This window comes from Phaenicophaeus curvirostris, chromosome 2 (assembly GCF_032191515.1).
Source record: "Phaenicophaeus curvirostris isolate KB17595 chromosome 2, BPBGC_Pcur_1.0, whole genome shotgun sequence".
Classification (NCBI taxonomy): Eukaryota; Metazoa; Chordata; class Aves; order Cuculiformes; family Cuculidae; genus Phaenicophaeus; species Phaenicophaeus curvirostris.
The window spans coordinates 16,872,537-16,895,737 of record NC_091393.1 but is presented as its reverse complement, the minus strand read 5'-3'; the positions used below and the strand labels follow the sequence as shown (position 1 = coordinate 16,895,737).

General features: G+C 38.0%; 1 protein-coding gene across 1 annotated transcript in view; it reads right to left on the bottom strand.

The window, feature by feature from the left end:
* The window catches only part of LMBRD1 (LMBR1 domain containing 1), a 71,418-nt gene that overhangs the window by 22,839 nt on the left and 25,378 nt on the right, over positions 1 to 23,201 (bottom strand). The window contains exons 8-11 of the mRNA XM_069851432.1: positions 8,926 to 9,051; positions 6,208 to 6,360; positions 1,628 to 1,692; positions 790 to 892 (exon numbers count right to left, since the gene is read on the bottom strand). Of these exons, the coding sequence (XP_069707533.1) occupies positions 790 to 892; positions 1,628 to 1,692; positions 6,208 to 6,360; positions 8,926 to 9,051 (447 nt within the window). The remainder of the gene's footprint in view (positions 1 to 789; positions 893 to 1,627; positions 1,693 to 6,207; positions 6,361 to 8,925; positions 9,052 to 23,201) is intronic.

Below are 23,201 nucleotides of genomic sequence, written 5' to 3'. Positions count from 1 at the left end.
TTCTGAACATATTTGCATACAAATCTTGGTTTTTATATTTACACTAATAACAGCTTGAAATAACACTGCTCCTGAACACTACTTTTCTCAGTAAACTGCAATCTTAATTTCTCAATAGTTTTAGAAACCCTGGGGAAGCAACACATTGTATCAACCCATTATACTACATTAATAAGAAAAGAAGTCAACTACAGGTGAGTAAAGCACTGGTTTACATTAAGGCTTTCCACTTTCTTCACTTGACTCCTTTCCAAGTCTGTATGGGGCCTTGTTGCATTACAAGCCTACTAAAGTTAAGATGTTTGTTCTTATGCAGGGTTTGTTTCAACAACTAAAGCATTACCAAAATATACATAACCGCACAGAATGTTCTATCTTTTTCAAGGAGCAATAAGTACATTGCAAGTGAAAAGGTGCATTTACTTCACCTCAGTGGGCTAAACAATCAAGTACACAAGAGTGTAGGTAAGCACAAAGTAGCTTTTATACTATGCGTGATAACTAGGAGTCACTTTATTCTTCACTGGCACTACGTTCTCACTCAATGAAAGTTACTTTCAAGTACTACATTCCTCCAAGAACTGGCTTCTATCCACCCAATTTTTTCATATCAGTATCCGATAACCAAAATATTGTTCGTAAGGCAGTTGTCTTACTTTTACATAACCCACGTCTAGACAGTTTTGTTTGAAGAATTGCTGAGGGAGAAGTGCATATTACACCTTTTGACAGCTTACCAGAAAACAGAGGACCGTCCTCATACATACATATCACCAATTTTTTACTTACTGTTTGAAGAACAGGTAACAGCATATTCAATGGATTGGTCAGATTAGTTCCTAAAATTATAAATCCTGAGTCGAAGCCAGCCGAATGCAGAGCTTTGTCCAAACTGCAGTAATTAAGAAAAACAGGGTAAGTAATACGGCTTTCCTAGAGCTGTCTCTCCAGTTTAATTTAAAAGGGCAGCTCAAAAAAGTTGAAGTGAGCCTAGAGACCGTCAGCTTTATCATATCTATATAGACAGAGGCTTTGTTCTACCACTCATTGCACTGGTCCTGTGAAAAAGTATATTGATTTCTGCACCTCCTTGGCACTTAACCTTGCTTTTAATTTGAGCCACAGAACTCATTTGCCCAGTCTGAAAAATTAAAAATGCCAACATTTGAAACCTCTAGGTGGTGCCAATCTTGATTGAGATGCATCAGATTTGCAGCTGTCAATATAGTTTTCAGTGTCATGGAGCAATTAGTGTGATGCACATCATAACAGATTATACATGTCATTTACTGCAAGAATTTAAGTACCTGTTACACAGTCCAAGTATCACCCAACATGCATTAAGATGCACTCAAGCAATCAGAATATTTCTGCAGTCTGAATTAAACTTCCTTAATACGTATGCTTAATTTCATTGCTGAACCATGACTGTTCACAGCACAATACAGGCAAGCCAAAACAGGTCATTTCTTGAATGTGTTTCAGCATATTTTGCTCAGTTTCAATATATACTATTATAGCAAGAAATGCAGCTCTAGTTACAGAAAAATAGCATAAAAAAGTGGGCTAACTCTTGAAACAAACCACAGAGCAAAAGTGGTTAAGAAAAATGCTGAAATGTACTTACTTTGACAAGAACAGAGAGACAGTGAAGAGCAGTGCCACAATGATGAAGAACACTCCCCACACAATCTAGAAGTAAAAATTTATTACAATTGAACTGAAAGTGCTTGCAGCTGATACAAGGAGCAAAGACTTGTCTAAGTTTCAATAAAGGACTAATGATCTCAGAGCTCAAACACCCTCAAAATGACTTTTTCTGTAAATACTTGAGAGAAGTGGTAACAAAATGTTTACTGTGCTAAACAGCATTTATGTTGAGCATTTAAAAAGTTGATCATCTAATATAGATGGACTTAGATTACAGTTGGACTCTATGATCTTAAAGGTCTTTTCCAACCTAAATAATTCTGTGATGCTGTAATGTGCGTTTGCAGCCCAGAAGGCTGGCCTTGTCCTGAACTGCATCAAAAGGAGCATGGACAGTAGGTCAAGGAAGGTGATCCTGCCCCTCTGCTCCAAGGAGACCCTACTTGGAGTACTGCATCCTGCTCTGGAGCCCTCAGTATAGGAAAGATACGGAACTGCTTAAACAAGTCCAGAGGAAAGTCACAAAAAAATTAGAAATATGGAACCCCTCTCCAATGAAGACAACCTGAAAGAGCTGGGGTTGTTCAGCCTGGAGAAAAGAAGGTTTTGGGGAGACCTTATTGCAGCCTTCAGTACTTCAGGCGTGGGGGGCTTACAAGAAGGATAGCGACAAACTTTTTAGCAGGGCCTGTTGCAACAACAGGACAAGTGGTAGTGATTTCAAACTAGAAGAGATAAGGAAGATAAAGAAGAAACTGTTTACAAGGGTAGTGAAACACTTCAACAGGTTGCCCAGAGAGGAGGTAGAAACTCTGTTCCTGAGAACAGTCAAGGTGATGTTGGATGGATCCTGAGCAGCCTAATCTAGTTGAAGGTGTCCCTGCCCACAGCAGCGGCATTGGACTAGATGAATTGTAAGGGTCCCTTCTAACACAAACCATTCTGTGTTCAGCTTCAGAGCAAAGAACAGCACTTAATCAAAACCTTTTGTTCTCATAGCAGGACTATTAATCAACTGATGCTGAAAAGCTTTTAGTACCAGAACAGGTGAAAACAAAGAGCCTGGGTTTCAGCCAAACACAGCAGTTTAGTAAGGTCATTAAAAAAAAGCAACCCTTATTCAATATTAAGAAAAGTCTAACTTCTAATGCAAGGCAATCATATTTCCTACTCCGTAGTCCTGTTGAAAGCATGACCTCAATGCAACCTTACTTCAGGCTACGTTACCTCCTCCACCACTTCAGTCTGAACTGCTTCATTGCCAGGCCACTTTCTCATATCCCTCAGCTATATAACACAGAGACTATACCCAGCTGTACTTGATCATTTGCCACAGAATAGTCTTTAGAGCTACTGCTCCACACTTAGACCATACACATCACCTCTAAGTATCTGCCTGGGTCTCCTACTCTACAAACTGTTGTACAAGCTAGTACACCTACAAGTAAATAGCAAAAAAATTGTGAAACATGTTTTTATAGAAGAGTGCAGATATTACAAAAACAATTACTTGAAATAATACCTAATAATACAATATATGCTGCTGCTTGACATACGTTCCTTTAACATCTTCACAGAAAGCATCTACACAAGAAGGCATCTAAAGCAAAGGACCCTAAGAACTAGTTTACTTAAATCTTACTTTTACCCTTGAACATGTCCAATTAAGACATCATTAAGCAACAATCAGGACAAAAGCACCAGTATAGGCATTTTTCAATAGTAAAAATGGAAGCATGCTACTTCTAGGTCACGGCAGCAAGTTGAATTACACTTCAGTTTAATAAGCCAGGACAAATAACTTCAAAACATCCAATTGATTACTGTATGCTTCCACTGTTCCTGCACATAATCAATTCACAAGCTAAGTATTTGCTGACATTATTCCCATTCATTTTATATCTCATACCGTGGTACCATCCTTCAATTCCCTAAACATTCCCTCAACTCCTCCATCATCTTTGAGTTATTCAGAGCTCTTAGCCTCCTACCCCTGCTCCCCCATTTCAATCTAAGTTGTTTCATATATGGATAATTCCAAAGCGTTAAGCCCTCATTATCCTCAGTATTAGATAGGGGAACAGTTTCTTTCCCTTGCTGGCACATACCACTGTATTTATCAAGAGAACACAGTTCCTCAAGCAGCCTCCATGCACTTGGACTGACTTCAACACCTGTAACTCCCTGCCTAAGCTAAGCCACCTGAGCATGCTCTGGTCACACGGGTCTCAGTCTTCAAAGAACAGCACTTAATTCTCTTATACACACTACTTCTAGGCATCTCTCCAGCATGTTCACAACTGTTTTGAAGTACCTTACGAAAAACTGATGCAACACTACCAACTTACCATTGTAGGGTAGACTTCATGTTTCATAACTTAGTCTTGAACATAAACTAAGCAAACAGTTATGTGCTCTGAAGGTTTTCCCCAAGCAGTTTTTACACCTATCCCTAGAGCGTAACATATTTCTTACTGCCAAGTGTATCAGAAAGTGTGAAAAACACATTATCAAGAAAGGAGCAGTGTTATTCGCTAACTACACAAAAGGTTACTCTTTGTAGAAATAAATTAGACTAGTTTGACATCAACAACCCCATGCTGACCATTATTCACTTCCTTGAGATCTTCCCAATATATAGCTTTTGATTAAAATGAAAAAATTATCGGCTTCCCCTTTGAGTTTGATTTAGCTTTGAGTAAAACAATTGTTCAAGATTTACTTTACTCCATGGCAAAGAAAGCTTACCTCTTCAGAAAGCACGGGTTTGTGTTTATCAAATCACATGCTAATAGACATTTAGAAGTAAAGAAATAACAATTAAACCAAAAATATAGAAGAACACTATGCAAAGACAAAATAATTAGAGAAATCTGAATGTAGACACTAGGTTAAGACTGGAAAAGACCTCAAAGACTAAAAGCTACTCTTGAACACTTGATACTGTTTAGTCAATTCCAGTAAGAACATGCAACTTCTAATAAACCTGAACAGCCCAAACAAGCATTCTTCATATCTAGTACTTGACTGACAACAAATGGAATTTCTCTGCAAGTCCAAGAAGTGGCCACATTCTTTAACAGTAATATGCAAGTTGCACTAATGACAGACATGGTGTAAAACAATAAGCAAAGCTTCAAAATACTTTCTGCACTTCTACATTGATCAGAAGTATTGCATATGGCTATTAAAAGTTTCCTTCTTTCCATGAAAGCCACCAACTGAATGATTGACAAGTTGCAGATGTGCAACGACAACTCAAATGCTATTAAAGTAGAACGGCCCTACAAAAGTTCAGATGTTAAGTGATGGACACGATCACCTTCACAGGATGGCTCAAGGAAAAGTCAAAGTTTGTAATACGCTTCATGGCACAACCCTATTCTAAGTGAAAATCTGTCAGGAAAAATTATTCACTTGCAACTCCCCTTTAGTTTGCAGTTCTTAAGTCAACAATTTAAAGTGACTGCCACAGTTACTGAGAGAATAAATATTCAAACTACAAGAGACACCAGAATAGCATCTCAACCATAAGCGATAATTTGAGTAACTAATGATGTTGTACACTATAAGAACACAATAAACTGTAAAAAGTCCTACAGACAACTGATATGGCCAACACATTTCTCAAATTTAAGGTTATGTGAAAAGTTAAAGAAACCACAAGTCATTTTGAATCAAAGGAAGCACCCAAACTGCTAAAGTGACTAGTTAGGGATATTTGTCCTTTAAACAAAAGGGCTAAGTCTAGATTTCTAATACGTAATAAAAAGAATGCCACTAAAACACTGCAAAGTGAAACCTTTTGTTCAACTGCAATTTCAGCCCATTTCAATTGGTACTCAAGATGAATAGTAGCAATGACAGTAGAAGAAATTGCTTATAGCACCTCCTGATTTTCAGAGCACAGCCTACAGTTTAAAGTAACACTAACAGATCTTCACACATTTAGGTGGCAAAAAATATTTTATATGGCAATGCTATTCCATACAGTGACTGTTTTTTAAAACTAGATACCTACTAAAATCAAAGATCAAAAAGAGATGAAGATCAAAGCTTTGTTGCAGTAATAGTCTCCTTTGCTCTGTTTAAGTATCAAGACATAAGTTCCTGTAGGTAACTTTGATAAGTAACAGCTTGGCAAAATGCTCATGCCAAATGCATATATTATCACAAAGTATCTCTCACTTGTGCTGGCTACATGTAATATAGATTGACCTAAACTACCCAAGAGCTACAAATTTCTACCTTCTCTACTTTCTGTTTTCACTTGGGTGAGAAAAGATAGGATACTCAGAATTTCTATGGCAGTGGCACTATAGTGGACCAGCTAGGACTTGTTCTTTTGCAATCTTAAACACATTTTAGGCAAAGTAGGTTTTCCAAGCTATCAAACACAATTTGCTGGGGAGATGCTATTGTGTAGTCCAATAGTAATGAAAATAATAAGCAGTTGATATTCAGGATGGTAATTGATAAACTTGACCTACGATTTATATGGGAAGAGGAAAGTTGGAAATTACTGCAATTTAGGTCTCCAAAAGTAATAAGTATTACCTTTAGAGGTCTGATAGCTTCACAGAACTTTGTCCACCAGCTTTTCTCAATAGACTCTAGATGTCTCTCTCTCCTTCGAAGTGTCCTTAGTCTCTCTTCTAGCTGTTGTACTGTCCGTCGATCTCGTGATGATAGAGGCCGACCATCTCTGCACTGATGACAAAGAAATAGTGAAAGAGATCAGGGAACACGAGAAAGTAGACTTGACATGTAGTTTAATGAGATACAACAACTCTGAAGACTTTGTAGTGCATAATTCACGCTGTTCCTACGCATAGCAAGGGAATTAAGAGCAAAATGCACAAGCTTCAAGAGTGGGAGTTGCTATCAAGTGGTAGAAAACATTCCACAATGAGGACATTAAATTAGCACAGTGGGCAGTCTCCACAACAAGAGACACTTAGAACACCAAGATGTGACCTGAACTACCTGATTTAACCTGAAAGGGGTCCTTGCGTTGCATAGAAGGCTGACCCTGATGACTTCTGGAGGTCCCTTTCAATCATATTCCACAACTAGGCCAATCTATTAAGCTTGGCACCAACATTTTCATTCCAGTATTCCACTACAGATAGTCAGCTACTTTTCTTGGACTTGCAAAAGCAAGACGACTTGCTGTTCCAAAAATTAACCTTACAGAAATCTAAACAAGAGGCACCATTACTCCAATAATTAGTTGAGTACACCAGACAAACATAGTCATACAATTGAGAAAGCACTTCAATTCTGAACCTCTAAAAGCTGAGCAGGCACCACTGCAGTCTGTTCAAAACAGAGTATCACATTCTTAAATCTCTATTACACACTAATAAGCAAAAGCAACCAAACAGGCATTAGATAGTTGATCCAAAATTGCTTCTAATATTGATGCTGTGTAACAAACTGATTCTTAAATAAAGATGATCCTTACAATTATAGCATATGACCTACTACATATTTGGAAATTTTGAAGTATACCTTACTGAATTTTTTTCCTCTTATTTTAAAAGAGCTTTCCTGCAAATAGCAAAACATTTCACACCTGGTAAAGTTAAAGTGGATCTATTTGAGATTAATTTCTCAAAAGCATTACAAGACTAAGACCACATTCTAGGCACATCGCACTTGGAGATCAGATTGTACTTCTAACAGGAACACATTCTCCAAAGCGTGTATACCACCTCAATGACTAGAAAAACTTCCGGAAAACAGCCCAAGCTCCCAAGCTGCAAGTCCAAGCTTCTATTAAGACTGATGAAATAACACTAGCAACTGTACCATAGCAGAAGACCATATTAGATGCTGAATCTGTGCACTAGATGCTGAATCTGTGCACTAGATGCTGAATCTGTGCACTAGATGCTGAATCTGTGCACTAGATGCTGAATCTGTGCACTAGATTAAGTAGCCTACTTTGATACTTACTGTTTTCCATGTACATTACTCAGTAACACTCACTTTCTTCACGACTTAATGCAAATGTAACTGAAGAACTAAGATTTCAGTTACAGAATGAGGCAGAACCCTGATCACAAGCCATTAACAATGGAGAATTAGTTTGTTCTAATGCTCATGTTAAAATACAGGCATAAATTAAAAGCTTTCTACTTTCTGATCCTCTTTGGTAGCTTGATGAAACAAGAACAGGTGCTTGCAAACTCTCATAATTCAGTCCTCTGTAGTAAGTAATGCTCCATTTTCCAGGGGCTTCTCATTTTTCTCATTTACTTCAGTAATAAAGATGCTTTGTTGCAGTAGTACTCTGTACAAAATCAAAGCTTTACAACTTACTGGGAGGAACCACTTTAGATTTCATTATACAACAAGATTTCTGGAACACTGAAGGTGCCCACACTGTGTGGAGCTAGCCAAGTAACAAGGGAAGACTGTTGAAACTGTTCCAACACAGCTGAGGTCTCCTACCAGAAAGCACAACAGCACAGATGGACTGCCAGGACAAGTGATGCACCTCAATGCCCCTTTTCCTTCTCCCCGCTCAGAGCCATAAAAACACTGGCCAACAATTGTCTGAAATGGGTTGGGAAAAGGATGAGAGATTATCCCTAGCATTTTGTATTTCAAGGACAAATCCTACCCTCCTTGTGCTCTTAGGTTGCTGAAAAGAGTCTTGATTACATTAGGCACAGTATTTCAGTGAGCTGAAAAGCCATCATGGTTTACAAACCGTGTTAATGTCCTAGGGACATTTAAGATTCGGAACAGAGACTTCCATATGTAGACTTTTCATGAAGAAATTATTTGTAATGACAAGGTACATGAACTGGAAAGCAAGAATATCTGGGGCTGTTATTTATTCATAAAGATGATTAATAGTTCCATGAATCTAACTCATGACAGCTCCATGTGGCAAGTATCCAGTGTTGATGACTATATAGAGTAAGCATCAACAAATTGGATACCATATCTGGTAGCATACTAAATGAGGTTAATATTCTTAACTTCTACAGAGCATGCCTTCCCTATAATGAAGCAGGACTGGAAGTTTGACTTGAATTCATTAACTAGACAGAAATAACTACTGCTGCACGACCGATAAAGAAAACCTGATTGCTACGACAGAAATCACCACATTTGTTTCCAAATAACACAAATAACTGCAAGCTAGTCACTTCTGACTTGTTATTCTTTCTGAAAGAAAACCTCTACAGTATGACCATAGACTAGTAAGCAAACAAGAAAAGATATTAATTAATAAATTGAAAACAGCGAAGACCATACCTTTGATTTAATCCTTAATAAATGTTGTTCCACTTCTTCAATATCTTCAGTGTTCTCTAAACGTTCATAAGCTGCACTAGTAGTTCCCTTAATCAAGTTTAGAGGCAAGGCTGACATACCATAAGCCTAAAATAAAAAAGAAAAACATGCAAATTTTCTGCCATACGTGTTCATCAGATCAGGCTGTTAAATATTGCAGCTGTAAGGTATCACTGCTGGTCTTTCTTCCACCTTCCCTCTTTCAATGGACTCGAAGGCAAAAAAAAAAAATCTTACCCTTTTCGGGCAATAACAAACATGCTACACAAATTCCAGCATCCTGCATTGCGCCAATGGTACTTAAGTATCTCATTACCAGACATGGCATGGGTTGAGACGTCATATAAGCTCAGCCCATTGAAGATATATCAAGCTAGCCCTTGGGTTCCTCTGTCAAACCGTTTAGCTTCCCAAAATATTAACTCTCCCACTTTAGATCATAGTCAAAGCATTGAGTAATACAGGAATTGCTAGATACTAAACAGCTTTTGAAGCAAAGTATACACTATTTCTTCCTAGTCAGTAGTCTTCAACTCACCTCTAATTACGCAGAAGATGCCTGATTTACTAAAAAAATTCTGTAGTAAGATGACAAAGCAGAAGCTAGGTGAACATCTCAGTTACATTCCAAGATTGCTTAGATACCAATTCACATGGATAATTTTCGTGAGCATTTACTCCTAGTTACAGCCTTCAAAGTGTTTACAAGCCTCTACATTAAATCTATGCCCAGATTTTTCTAGTGCAAGGGTCTGTAAGCTTTCCACTAACTTAAGAATAAACAGATATGAAGCATGGTAAACAACCGGGAAACAGCAGTATTTCCTCCCTGCTACCCTATGAGTCTTAAAGGCCCAGGCCAAGCTCAGAATCTCCTCCAAACAGTTTAAAGACATCAGCCATCGGCTTTTGTTTTAGTTTTGGGTGGGAGGCTGTTGGCAACAGGTTGTTCTTGGTGCAGAGCACAGCAGGAAGGTTTCTTTTTTTCCTCTTAACCACAATTAACACATGCAGATTTACTAGAGCGCTTGGTATCTGAACATTCGCTAACTTCAAAAATGAGCAGTTTCCTACATTTTCACAGGAATACCACTCCCTTCTTCAAGCAGTTTTACATTTTATACTGAGGAAAGATTTAACAAAAAAGCTAGCGTGTTAAAAATGTCACCATATATGCTATCAGATCACATGAGCTTTCTCTATGCAACACTTCATTGGACCTGCTTAAGAAACTACTTAGATATACTAATATCTCACGCATTGTACTCAAAGCAAGACACTGTACATTATTTGGTGTATTTTTCAACATGTCATATAAACTGCCACTAATACCAATTTCTAAGCTCCTTTAACAAAGGGCTCTTATTTACTATTAAAACATGAACTATTTATATTAATACTATTTCAACGTAAAAAAATCTGACACCAAGCCCAAACTTGAGTTTCACTCTGCAAGCAATAACATCCCACAGTTTCAAGAAACATTCCTCCAAGCATTATGCTATGAAAGTATGAAACAGAAGTTCAGTAGTCTCACAGCCTTGTTCACTTACACTGAAACTTGGTTTCCTGCATTCAGAGTGACAATCACTAGTAAATTGTTGAACTTAACTGACACTGTTCCAACAAGCAGAAAATGTGTGTCTCAATAGGCTTGAATCACAAGGAAACAGTGGCACCTGTTACATCACTTGAAAGCATTTAAGTAAGTGTAAGACAAGAGTATTTTCCGTAAGATGTCTTTTGAAGTATATATTAGGAAAGAACACATTCAGCTAGATCTGACAACTTGCACTACATGACTTCTTTTGCATAGTTATAATGTGTTAGATTTTAAGATACACTCCTAGAGGATAAGATAGGTTAATAGCTATCTACCCAGCATTTTATGACTTCACAGCTGACACTGCCTTGTTTCTCACTTTTTATTTATCTCTGTTTTGGGGTGTTTGCACCACTGCTTACAGACTGTTGCATGTAAAGTTAAACTCCTCTTTTAAGCTCCAAAAGGTAACTGGCAATATCAGAACCTATGCCAGACCTTTCTGCTGTGAAAGCTATTCAAAGGAAAGACATGTTTTAGCACAGGCTAGTGATAGCAATGAAACTGAACGCTTTCCAAGACTCTCTAGAAGTTCTGGTTTTAACACAGCTACACAACCACAGAAAGACCTACTTGCAAGATGAAGTATTGCAGTTAAGAAAAAAAAAATTAATTTAGACAGGACTTCACAACCCTGTCCACAAATGTGGCTCAGTTTCCCCTCTTAGAGTATTTCATTTGAGAGCACTAAAGTTGGTTAACTATCTACAGGAGCTAAAAAAAAAATCTCCACTGATCCTCCTCTTGTCCAGGCTGACCAAAGAAGTCCTTCAATCTTTCTTTATGGGTTGCATTCTCCAGCTCTCTAATCACTTTCACAAATCTCCAGTGGAGCCTCTGCAGTTTTCCAGTTTCTTAAACTGTGGGACTAAAACCAGGCACACTATCCCCAGATGTGGCTTTGGAAGTGCCAAGTACAGTGGAGTAATTGCATCCTTTGATCTACTGGCTACACTCTCGCTGATCAAACTCCAGGATATTGTCAGCCCTTCTGCTGAAGGGAACATTGCTGGCTCATGCTCACCTTGCTGTCCACTAGGACTTCCAAGTCATTTTCAGCAGAGCCATTCCCCAGTTGATCAGCCCCCAAAACATAAATTACTTGACACATGGAATTAACTCATCCCATAAGAAGACATTAACATTAGCTAAACCTGATGCCATTCTTGTTGGCCCAATCTTCCCACTTGTCAATATCTCTATATGGCTCTTCATTCTGTTCTATTTCTCCCAGTCCAATATCATTCTCAAACTTGATAACTACATACTTAAACCCAACATACAGAACATTTATGAAGTCTGAATGCTACTGGGCCCACATTGACCCTGAAGAGCTCTGTGGCTGCTGGTAGCATAACTACAGAATTTAGGTGAAAGTATAAACACCATTCAATTTCCTAACTAGAATGTAGGCTGCAGTCTAACCAAGGTCCCTCAGTGGAACCCAAAACATTTCCAGCCACAGCCAAAGACATTAAGTATGTAGAAACATTAAACGTGAGACTGATGTGACAACAGGCCTACACAATTTTTATAAACCTGAGGTTAGAAGCATTTAGATTTCATCATTAATTAGATACTTTCAACCATTCAAATAGCTATCATCAACTAACAGACATCAAGTATTGTCTCTACAAACCTAGTTAAGGAAGAAAATTCAGAGTTCTAAATCTTCTAAACCTAAGCTCCTGCAAAGCGAATCACAGCTTGAAGTGATGCATTGTTTTGCTGGTTTTGCAGATATGAATTACGTACTTGAATGTCAAGCTCACTCTAGCAATAAAGGCAGTCTAAGTTCCTTCCTTGAATACAAAATATGACAATAGTGAAATGATTATGCAAGTAAGCTTCCTATCATTAATGTGGGAAAAAGCCACACTGGTCCTTCAAGACAGCAATACACAGAATGAAGGACAGACAGATGAGTCATCTCATGTGATGTGTCACAGGTCTGAAGAGAAGCTCAGTTTCAAGGCTGTGTTTCCCTTCAGGCTGATGAAGTTGAAAGCTGCTCTGAATAAAGTTTTAACCTCTGGGTGAATACAAGTGTTAAGTTATTCATGGCTATTATTCTGGGCATCTGCAACTCAAGCAAGCAACAAATCAAAGATGTGAAAACTGAGGGTGCACGCTAAAGAGAAGCTTTAGTCCTGAAACAAGTTTGGAATATGAATAAAAACAGATCAGAAGAGCCTTTAAACTAGTTCACACAAGTTAATTTATATTAAAAAAAACCTGCCAAAACAATTACATTGTAAATATCCACACCACTCAAACAATGGTTTCCAGGTCTTAGACACTGTTTGCGTAGAAGTGTTACATCAGATAAAAAGCATTGCACTGAAGAGTAATAAAAGTGATTCAGATGTAACATGCAATTGCAGCATACATGGTCCTTTCTTGTACAGAGGTTCTTCAAAATGAACTGAATCTAGTACTAAACCACCAACTGTTCAGGCTTGTATCTGATAACACATGCTGCAAAGTTAGGTCTTTAAAGACTCAGGCTGCAATCTCTGCTGTTGCTGAATGCTTGATCAGCTTTGTTGAAATCCTATTTTATAGGGAAAAAAAGTCTAAATTTATAGTTAAAACAACTCACTACTGAGTAAGTACAGGTTAGAGGCATCATCTGTGAGCAGCTGTCTCATTCCAATTTGAGAGTCTGCCCACAGGCAATACAGGTAATATCCCTGGGTGGATTAAGTTCACATTTATACTTGACAGATTCCTTGAAGTAGGTGGCCCTCCACTCTAAAGGATAAGAGACAAAAAAACAACAAAAAGAAAACAAAAAAAACAGAACAACTTAAGCACAGCAACAGAAAAAAAAACCAGCTTAGATATCCTATAAAAAGAACAGTCAAAACAACACTCTTCAGACTTCTTTATCTGGTATTCACAGAAGCAGTAGCTAGGCCTGAGACCGGAATTTGCAAAGAAATCTGCCATCAGTAAAGCAGGAGCCTGTAACCCACATGAAAGCAACAATTAGCTCAATACCATTTATGCAGTATCTATAAGCACCGAGGAACAACGAGAAGCATATTCTAGCTGTTGTCTCAGCACAACACTGAACCCATTTACTCCATGTTCCAGACAGAGCGCTAAGATATCTCAACAGAGATTACAAGGAGCATTGCTTTCAGTTTGTTTAATCTTGGCTTCTCCCGTGCATCTTTCCTTCCCACCCTGTCTGCAGCAGATCAAGCTATTCTCTTGTTATTACACAGTTAAGATTGAGAAGGAAGAGTTGCTGTTCCGATCCTAGGGTCTCTTGCAAATTCAGTATTTCACAATACTTTAGACTTGTCAAACTCACACAGCCCATGGCTAGATAAGCGAACAGTCTTTATGAGTTGCCCGGTATGTTAATAGTCACTCAGAAACAGAAGACAGAAAACCAATGAAGCTGAAACAAGATGCAAAAATCACATTTCACAAAAATTGCAGCAATCAACTATGTCAAGGATAAACCCCCTTGAGTATTAAAAATAGCCAGAAAGATTTTCCACTTGGAAGCATAGCGGCCAGTTTAGCAGTTTTAAATTGCACAAGCTACCAAAGATTTCCACTCAGAAGTGTGTATTACTAGGTGTTCTCACCTTAATAATCAACCAGATCAACCATAAGCATGCACATCAATCACTAGAAACACAGAAAGAACACACTAGAATTAACATAGCAAATGCCTTTAGAAAAAGAGTTAAATGAGTGAAAGCTAACTTTGAACATCTACTGCAAAAAGCCTGAAGCCATTAGGCATTATTGTTTAACTAGAAGTTGAATATGTTTCACTTCCTGCATCTGGTACGTTCAGCTAATACAACACGGCCTAATGATTAATTTGTGGTTCAAATAGCATAATCTCTCCTTGTTAGGGATCAAGCAGAATAGGTAAGTTGTTTCTGATCAGTTTCATACTCACACAGAAAAACAGTCAAAGGTAGTTTACCGACATTTTCTGATCAAAGATATCTTTATGGAAGTATTACTTCACCAAAGGAGTTATCAAGAGCTCAAATAAGCTCAACAGGGAAGTGATTGAGAGATATTTAAATGACATGCAGATGTGGTGCTTCGGGATGTGTTTTAGTGCTGGACTTCGCAGCATTTGGTTTAGAGTTGGACCTCACATTCCAAAAGGTCTTTTCCAAACTAAAATGACTCTAATTCTGTTAAGGATTCAACTTGCAATTTCAAGAAATGATCAGAAAGTACTACTGTAACACAGCAGAAAGACTCCCCATTCCATTTATTTTTAAAGGTCCATATATCAAGCAGATGTGGCTTTTAATTCTATTGCTGAGGTGTTTTAAAAGGTGTACATACAATCTTGTGCAAGAAGTGTAGAAATTAATACCAAGCATTTCTTGCATAGCACTGCCCTCTAGCGAAGCCACATGAAACAGCCAAATAAAATGCAACTCCATTAATCACTGTATCAGAGGCCCAAGAAGAAATGGTATCTTTAAATATACAAATACTCAAATATTTTCTTCTTACAACAGCTTTCACAACTTCACCTGAAAGTCTGACTAGGAAAGAGTGTTCAAATCTACCAACTAGACAATGATCAAAGACGCATCTAATCAAGCTAAAAGCAGCTGAACTTTAGGATGTTCAGTGCTATAAAGAACCACAAGTCAAGTACACGTTACTGTTTCAATATTAATGTCCCACAAAACTCTTCATTCAAAGAATATTTTGATATAGAAAAGATTTTCCATATTCATAACCTAAAAAGCTTTTTGAGTTACATTAAGCATGAGGGAAGTCACATAATACCATCTGTCCTTCATAGCAATTTGCATAGTTCAGTTGCCTGCACTGAAAGCTATTCCACACGGATACAATGCACCCACCCTTGTCAACATAGTTTCTGATGGAGCAGATAAGCTAGTTCAATTATTCTCAAGTGTGGTGCACATTCATGTCATCTCAATACAGACAACACTTCTAAGCTTGTGTAAGAGGAAGTAGGACTCCACCTTTCTTGAAACTACCTTTCTTCTCTGTGCATGTAAACTTCAGCATCCTTGAAAAGTAACCTGACTCTGCAAGTAATGGTCATCTACTTCCTTCCATTAAAGAAATCTGTCTCCACCTCTGACTATGAACACAATACCATTCTAAAGATAAAAATTGGAATTATTCAAGGATCTTATGTCCAGAACACCATTAACCATGGCAAACTGGCAGTGGTTCACGCATCATCCCTAAATTGTCAAGAGCAACAAAGACTAACTGCATCTGAAGATAGCAGATCATGTCATAGGAAGTTGGGGGCTTTTACTTTTGGTTAAGTTCACACCATACTAGCTTGGCAAATCAGTATGTTAATGAGTAAAAAACTCAATCTTCAGTTCCTGTTAAGAACACAGAAATCTGAATAACACAGCTATAAAAAAATCATCTCTAGCATAGAACAGACTGACCAAACTAAACTAGTATGTTCATTATGGCATTTCTTATGCCATCTGTTGTACACAACACGAACAGTGCATTCAGTACTTGTTTATTCATTTCTCCAGTACTCAATCACTACAATATCTTGCAGCACACTGACATTCATTTTTCTTATTCATGTTTTCCCTGCACCATACATATTCAAAGATACTCTCACTCATTTGTCAGTGCTTAACTGGACAAAAAAAGCAGTCAAGGTTCATAAAACATAAAAACTACGTATGACAGCCTCTCAACTACAACTGTTCAACTGTGCACAGTGAGCTTGTGCTTGATCGACAAAGTCATCTGTAAAAAGTTAACCGTGACTCAGGCGTAGTATTGAACATAACTATCTTGCCCTGTTGTCAACTTCTGCCCTGTCCTACCAGGCTTAGAACAACATTAACATCAAAACAAAAGCTTAACCTCCTTTCAAGGTACAACTTAAAAATATCTAAACACAACTGTCATTGATCCAGCGATTTAATATTCACAGATCTCCAAGACTGTAGTAGGAATTGGGCTGTTAAAACACCAAAATAGGTCTGCTATTTTGGTTATTTACAGCTTCACGGGGAAATAAAAATAATCAAACAGCTACATTTCTTTTATATTTAAGAACTGACATTTAAGTGATTAAGTGGTAATGACGATGAATGCTACTAAATTCCAGATTTCTCAACAACTGTTAGATGCCTTCTTAAAAGAAAATAAGTAGTAAATGAGTGTTTTTAAGGTCAGACAGGTTATAAAAGCCTTTAAGCTTTTTTGGCTGTTAATAAAAACAAGTCAACTGTAAGAAAAGTAAATCATACTCTGGACGAAAACTAGGTGTGAGAGGTCATTAAATTTGTCAGAAGACAAATGAGCTTTGTTAGATCTTTTTCCAGATGAAGGAAAAAGGATGACTTGACAATTTAAGAAATCAAATAATGCTTATTAAATATTTTTGAAAAATTAGAGACAATTATAATCATCCTTCAAGGACATGCTAGATGAGATGCACAAGATAACTCAAAAACTAATCTGCCTATCATTGTGTCAGTAATACATTTTTCTGCCTTGAATTCAAATAGCAATCTGGAGCCTACAAGAACTATTGTATTAATACCTAAGGCAATGTAAAACCATTTCATTGCAAAACACATTAATGAAAGAATAGATGCAAACTACATCATGTGTGAAACTGTTTGAAAGAAAGCGCTGCAACCCTAATTTATCATTTTCTTGTTATATTCCGCACTTATAGACACTGAAAGCTGTCAGTATAAATCATTAAGGTCATGGATTTGCAGAGCCCCCCCAAGGATCACTTGTTCACATTTCCTACAAAACCATTTTCAATATCAAGCTCTGTACTTGAGTATTTTGCATTACAAAATACCAAAAAGTAGACTTAGTCCTAAGGCTTTAAAAACAGAAAAGCAATTACCAATTCAAGATTATGTTGAAAATCGAGCCATAAAAGAAATGTTTGAACAATGGTATACATTTAAATATTACATTTACTTGAGAAGAAAAACACCTATCTTTATGCTTTTGTCAGTAATATCAATCTGTCATGAACATTTGTAAACTTCAGCTATGCTTTTGATAAAGCCACATTTAGTTACCACAGAATCACTAGGTTGGAAAAGACCTCGTGGATCATCAAGTCCAACCATCCCTATCAAAAACTAAACCATGCCTCTGAGCACCTCATCCACCCACCCTTTAAACACCTCCAGGGATGGTGACTCAACCACCTCCCTGGGCAGCCTGTTCCAGTGCCCAATGACCCTTTCTGTGAAAAAACTTTCTGATGTCCAGTCTGAACCTCCCCTGGAGCAGCTTAAGGCCATTCCCCCTTGTCTTGTCCCCTGTCACTTGGGAGAAGAGGCCAGCTCCCTCCTCTCCACAACCTCCTTTCAGGTAGTTGTAGAGAGCAATGAGGTCTCCCCTCAGCCTCCTCTTCTCCAGGCTAAACAACCCCAGCTCTCTCAGCCACTCCTTGTAAGACTTTTTACTCCAGTCTCTTCACCAGCTTTGTTGCTCCTTGTCTGGATACAATCCAGAGCCTCAACATCCTTCTTGTGGCAAGGGGCTCAGAACTGAATGCGGTATTCATGGTATGGTCTCACCAGTGCCAAGTACAGGGACACTGGTGGACTCTATGATCCTGGAGGTCTTTTCCAACCTAGAGATTCTGTGAAGTTCTGCATTTTCGTCCTCAAGCTATGAGAAAAACCTCAGTGTATCAGTAGGTCAAATATAGTGACCTGATAAAAAATGAAAAACAATATGCTAATATAATGACCACCACATCAAACTGTAGCATTATCTATCTATCAAACTCAATGTAACTCACTTGCTAGCATCTCTAGGCCAGCACGATCCTTAAATTTGTGTCATCCCCCATCCTCTGTCCTCCCACACTGCCCCCCCAAAAAAAAAAACCCACAAACCAAAATGTTACAATATTCTGTGGTCTGATAAAAGCCTGTTTTCTGTTGCATGAATAGCTCACTATGTACTTCACAGTAATACATTAAATCAACCTGGGTCTTAATAAAGTCCCAGAACACTCGATCGATTCTCATGGTACTCCTTAAAAAATAGATTTTAACTAGTTTAGTCACTTGGGTACATTTGCTAGTTCTGTAATTTAATCTGCAGCCATTTACAATCTAACGAACACCACCACCCACATCCCTCCTCCTGCCAAAATAGCAGAATATGCTTTCTTAGTGAAAGCCTAGAAGCATACACATGCAGAAGTGCGATTTTGCTCTCAGTGCCTACTAAAACACAAGGCCACCTGTTACCAGTGCCAAAAACCATTTTTCCTCAGCTTCTCACAGTGTTCTGTATTACCATAATGCAGAAGTGCAATTGTAGAACAGCCATAATCTAATTCTTCACACCGAAGGCCACACAGCAATACTGTTAACATATATCTGACTAACTGTAGAACAGATAAATTGTACTCCAAGCAACACTGGATTAATCTGTTTCATGCTACTCTTCCAGAAATAACTATTTAAAATTAAATCAGTCAACTACAGTCAGTGCAGGCACAGCATTCCTATTTACTATCAGTATTCTGTGTTAAAGTAGTAGACATACAATGTAAAGTCATTCCAAATTAGGTAGGGAAGTATTAGCTAACACATCACTTATTACAATGCAACTTCCATTAAATGTCCATTTAAAATAGATGATTTTTCCTTTAGAGAAGAAAGGCAAATATGAGGATACAGAAGAGCAGATCCATCTGGTTCTTAACTTCCCTTCAACAATAAAATTACAACACTAGCAATGGAACATACTGAAAATATTCAGGACTCATGGGAACAAAAAATAACACAAAAATGAGTTACATCTGTACTCCAAATCCACAACTCTTAACTAGTACAAACCAAAGATCTGAGATTCCTTCTGTTGGGAGGCTAGGGAAATCAGGTATACTGTGCCCCTACCTATTCTCTACCCTTTCAACTCCCCCACCATCATCTGCTAAGCACTTGTGGAAAGTTTTGAAGTAGGCATCTTTGTTCTTCTATTCACCCTTATACAAAGATATTCTCTTTTCATGCTTAAAAAAATATCTAGCACTGATTATTAAATTGTTTGATGACTAATCACAAAGACCTCCCACCTTTACAAACTGGGACAAACAACTTGATAAACATGCAGATGCTAGCTGGAAAGTACAAAAGCCTAGCTACTCATCAGATAACTAAAGTCAAGAGTCAAGCGTTAGTTGTCCACAGACTTCTATGCACACTAATGCCCTTGTCTTTTACCTAGAGGTGATTTTTTCCATTTAAGATGAACACAGAAAAAAGAAAAATCCACAAAGAAGTGGGAAGTTACAGGAAAAAATGTCCCAAAAAGAGGGACTGAAATAACCCAAACCAGTGGAGACTGAGAGGCAATGCTCTGGGCCAGTGTCTCCCTGAGGCTCAGGGAAATGCAACAGACAAGGAACTTGTCACTACTGAAGTAACTTTTGCATTAAGTCATAGCACTGGGAAAAGCCCAGCCCACAATATAAACTGTAACGTGTATATTCATGGAATGCAGTTAAAGCTGAGAGTTGGGGCTGTTCAGCTTGGAGAGGAGAAGGCTCTGGGGAGACCTTATTGTGGCCTTTCAATAAAGAGGTCTGATATGAAAGATGGAGAAAAACTTTTTAGCAGGGCCAGTAGCAATAGGACAAGTGGTAATGGTTTTAAATTGAAAAAAGAGAAGTTTAGACATTATGAAGACATCTTTCACGCTGAGGGTAGTGAAGCGCTGGAATAGGTTACCCAGAGAGGTGGTAGATAGCCCAATCCCTGGACTGGACAGGGCTGAGCAACCTGATCTAGTGGAAGATGTCACTGGTCCCTGCAGGAGGGCTGGACTGGATGACCTTTACAGTCCCTTTACAACCCAAACCATTATACAATTTTGATGCATTCATGTGCTGTCAAGGTCACACTTGCAACTGACTCTTCAGACCAAGAGAGCAGCACTGGTCATGCTGTTACAGGTGGAAATTGCTTACATATGGAAGCCTGCCCATCACCAGCAGTGGGCAAGATGATATAAAAGCACCAAAGCATTAATAGGATATATTCCTGCTCCAACTTTGAGAACACAGTTGTTCTAAGAAGCAGCTTTCACTGTTCATGACACCTGTACCTCGATCTACCATGTATCAAAGTCAACTCACTGCTTCAGCATAGGATTCTACTATCGCCTGCAAATCATGACAGAAAGCACTTGTATCAGAGATGGACACCAATCACCTCCTTTAAACATCTGTGAAATAGCTCCTTTGTTTATCCCACCCTACTTCAACACATACTGTAAAACAGAAGGGAGTTTCAGTGGGATCAAAAATAGCAGTTTTAAAGCAAAAACTAATTCTAGGCTCCAGACATTTGCATGGACAGCTCTGTTGAAGTTTTCAAAGCAACAAATTAGCCTACTGAGGCATTCAAAAAAGACCATTTCAGTTCTCATGCTTGATGCTGCACCTCATTTAGCACCCTGTATTTGCACAAGTCCTAAACAAAGACTAAGACAACACTGAAGACACCTGAGAAACCACACAGACAGCAAATGAAAGTTACTGAACATTAAATGCAAGTTGCATATTTCCAGGTTCAGCTAGTTTTGAGGACAGAAGCATGTTGTGATAACTCAGCTGAACGGTGCCTACAACCAACTCTGTGCTCGAAAATAAATAGGGAAATAACATCATAAATAGGGAATATAAGCAATAAATTTCAAAAACTGCAAACGCTACTTTTAGAAACACTTTATATTTCAGTAAGCAATGAATTTGTACAAAATATGCTTGCATTTCAGATGCTTATATATGTTTATTAACAGTTATAAAAATGATACATTGGTAGCTGTTTTAAAAAAAACAGGATTTTCTCCCAGCTAATTAGTTTGTTCCTAATGTTAGTCACATGGAGCCTAAAAACCACTATATGGGCTCTGCAGTAATGTAATCAAACAAGAAATTAATCTTTCCTTCCATAACTACGGGAGGCAAAATTTAAAAGCTTACGTATTATAGGCTATCCAAAGGTGTGGATTCTTCTTGACTAGCACATGATCTACATGTCATAAAAATTGCTTGACCTATCTAGTGACCCATGTCATTTAGAAGCAGCTTAGTGTTAAAGTTCAAGATTTGGGTCAAGATAATGCACTTAGCCAATGGGGCTGAGAGCAATTGCACTCACTTGACACACCCACCACCAGCTGATCCACCAAACTGCTCTTCTACCTACTGCAGAAACTGATAAACACCAAGCTGTCAGCAATCTGACACATCTAACAATCTCTCATAATCCTGCTGTAACTTAGACCAGCTGAAGTCACTAGAAGAGACAGAAAATCATTAGCCATGCTCGCTACTCAATATTTGTTTAAGAGTCTAAAGCCAGTATTTAGCAGCTACTTTATACCCTTACCCAGTTTTGGCTAACATACTCTTCCTTCTTTAGTATATCTTTGTTCCAAGATAGTTCTACCCATTTATCCTTTACCTGACAAAAAGCTATCACAAAACATCACCATGTCTAGCAGTGCTTCAAAATAACTTCTTGCATGAGCTATAGTTACAGAGACACCTAGAATTCACCAGCAGACCTATGTGGGAACAACTTTGTTAGAGCCAGGCAGCAATTGAAGAGGAAGTTATTTTAGCAATGACGTGAACTTAAAGATCAAAACCTATCAGTAAACAATACTGACTTCTGAGAAGTTTAAAAGCTTAGAAAGTAGTTATCTTAAGCTTTAAAGCCTGATCTTTGTTGCAAAATTTTATCATGACGACAAGTTAATAGATGTACCATTACAAACAAGCTGATTATTCAGTGACTGAAAAAACAGAACAAACTGGAAAAGCAAGAGACCACACGAACATCAATGTTAGCCAAAGATACTAAGTTAAAATGGTTCCTTTCTTTTGCACATAAAAGCAAGAGTCAAGCAGTGAACTAACATAGCCTTAACCATGTGATTTACAGTAAGTCACAAGATAAATACTTCCAAATCCTTCTAAGCTACAGAAAACTGCAGCAGTTTAGCTGCATGCCTAGGACTAACAAGACTATCTACAAGGTTTTAGAAAACAAGCCTCTGACCAGTTCCAAACTCTTGAAAAATTTTCCCTAGAACATGATTTTGCCAGGAAACGTTCAGATCAGTTGATCCTCAAACACCTTATCAGCCCAGTATTCTATGATTCCATTTACTTTCAACTTTTTGGCTATTCTTGACTTAAGACACACATCACAGAAAACACTGCATTCTTCATACCCAAAACTGAACCCTGACATGCATGGATATTTACCCTTAAACTCTAGAAACACAGAGCTGTGAAGTGATGCTCTGCTAAATACACTGATTTTCCATTTATTGAATAAAGAACAGCCTTTTACAAACAAAGTTATGATGGAACTCCTTACATACTTCTTTACAAATCAAGTTATTTTGCCAGACTTTACATTGTAAAGCTCTGTAGAGATAAAAACATCTACATAGAGAAGTTTTAGTAAAGGTCTGGTTAGTATATAATACAGACCATAACCCCGTCTAGGTTCTGTGATGGTTCAATCAATAGAAAAAGCAATATCTACTTTCCCACTGCTGGATGGAGAAAAGAGATAGAGGCTTAAAAACAGGATGAGCCAGT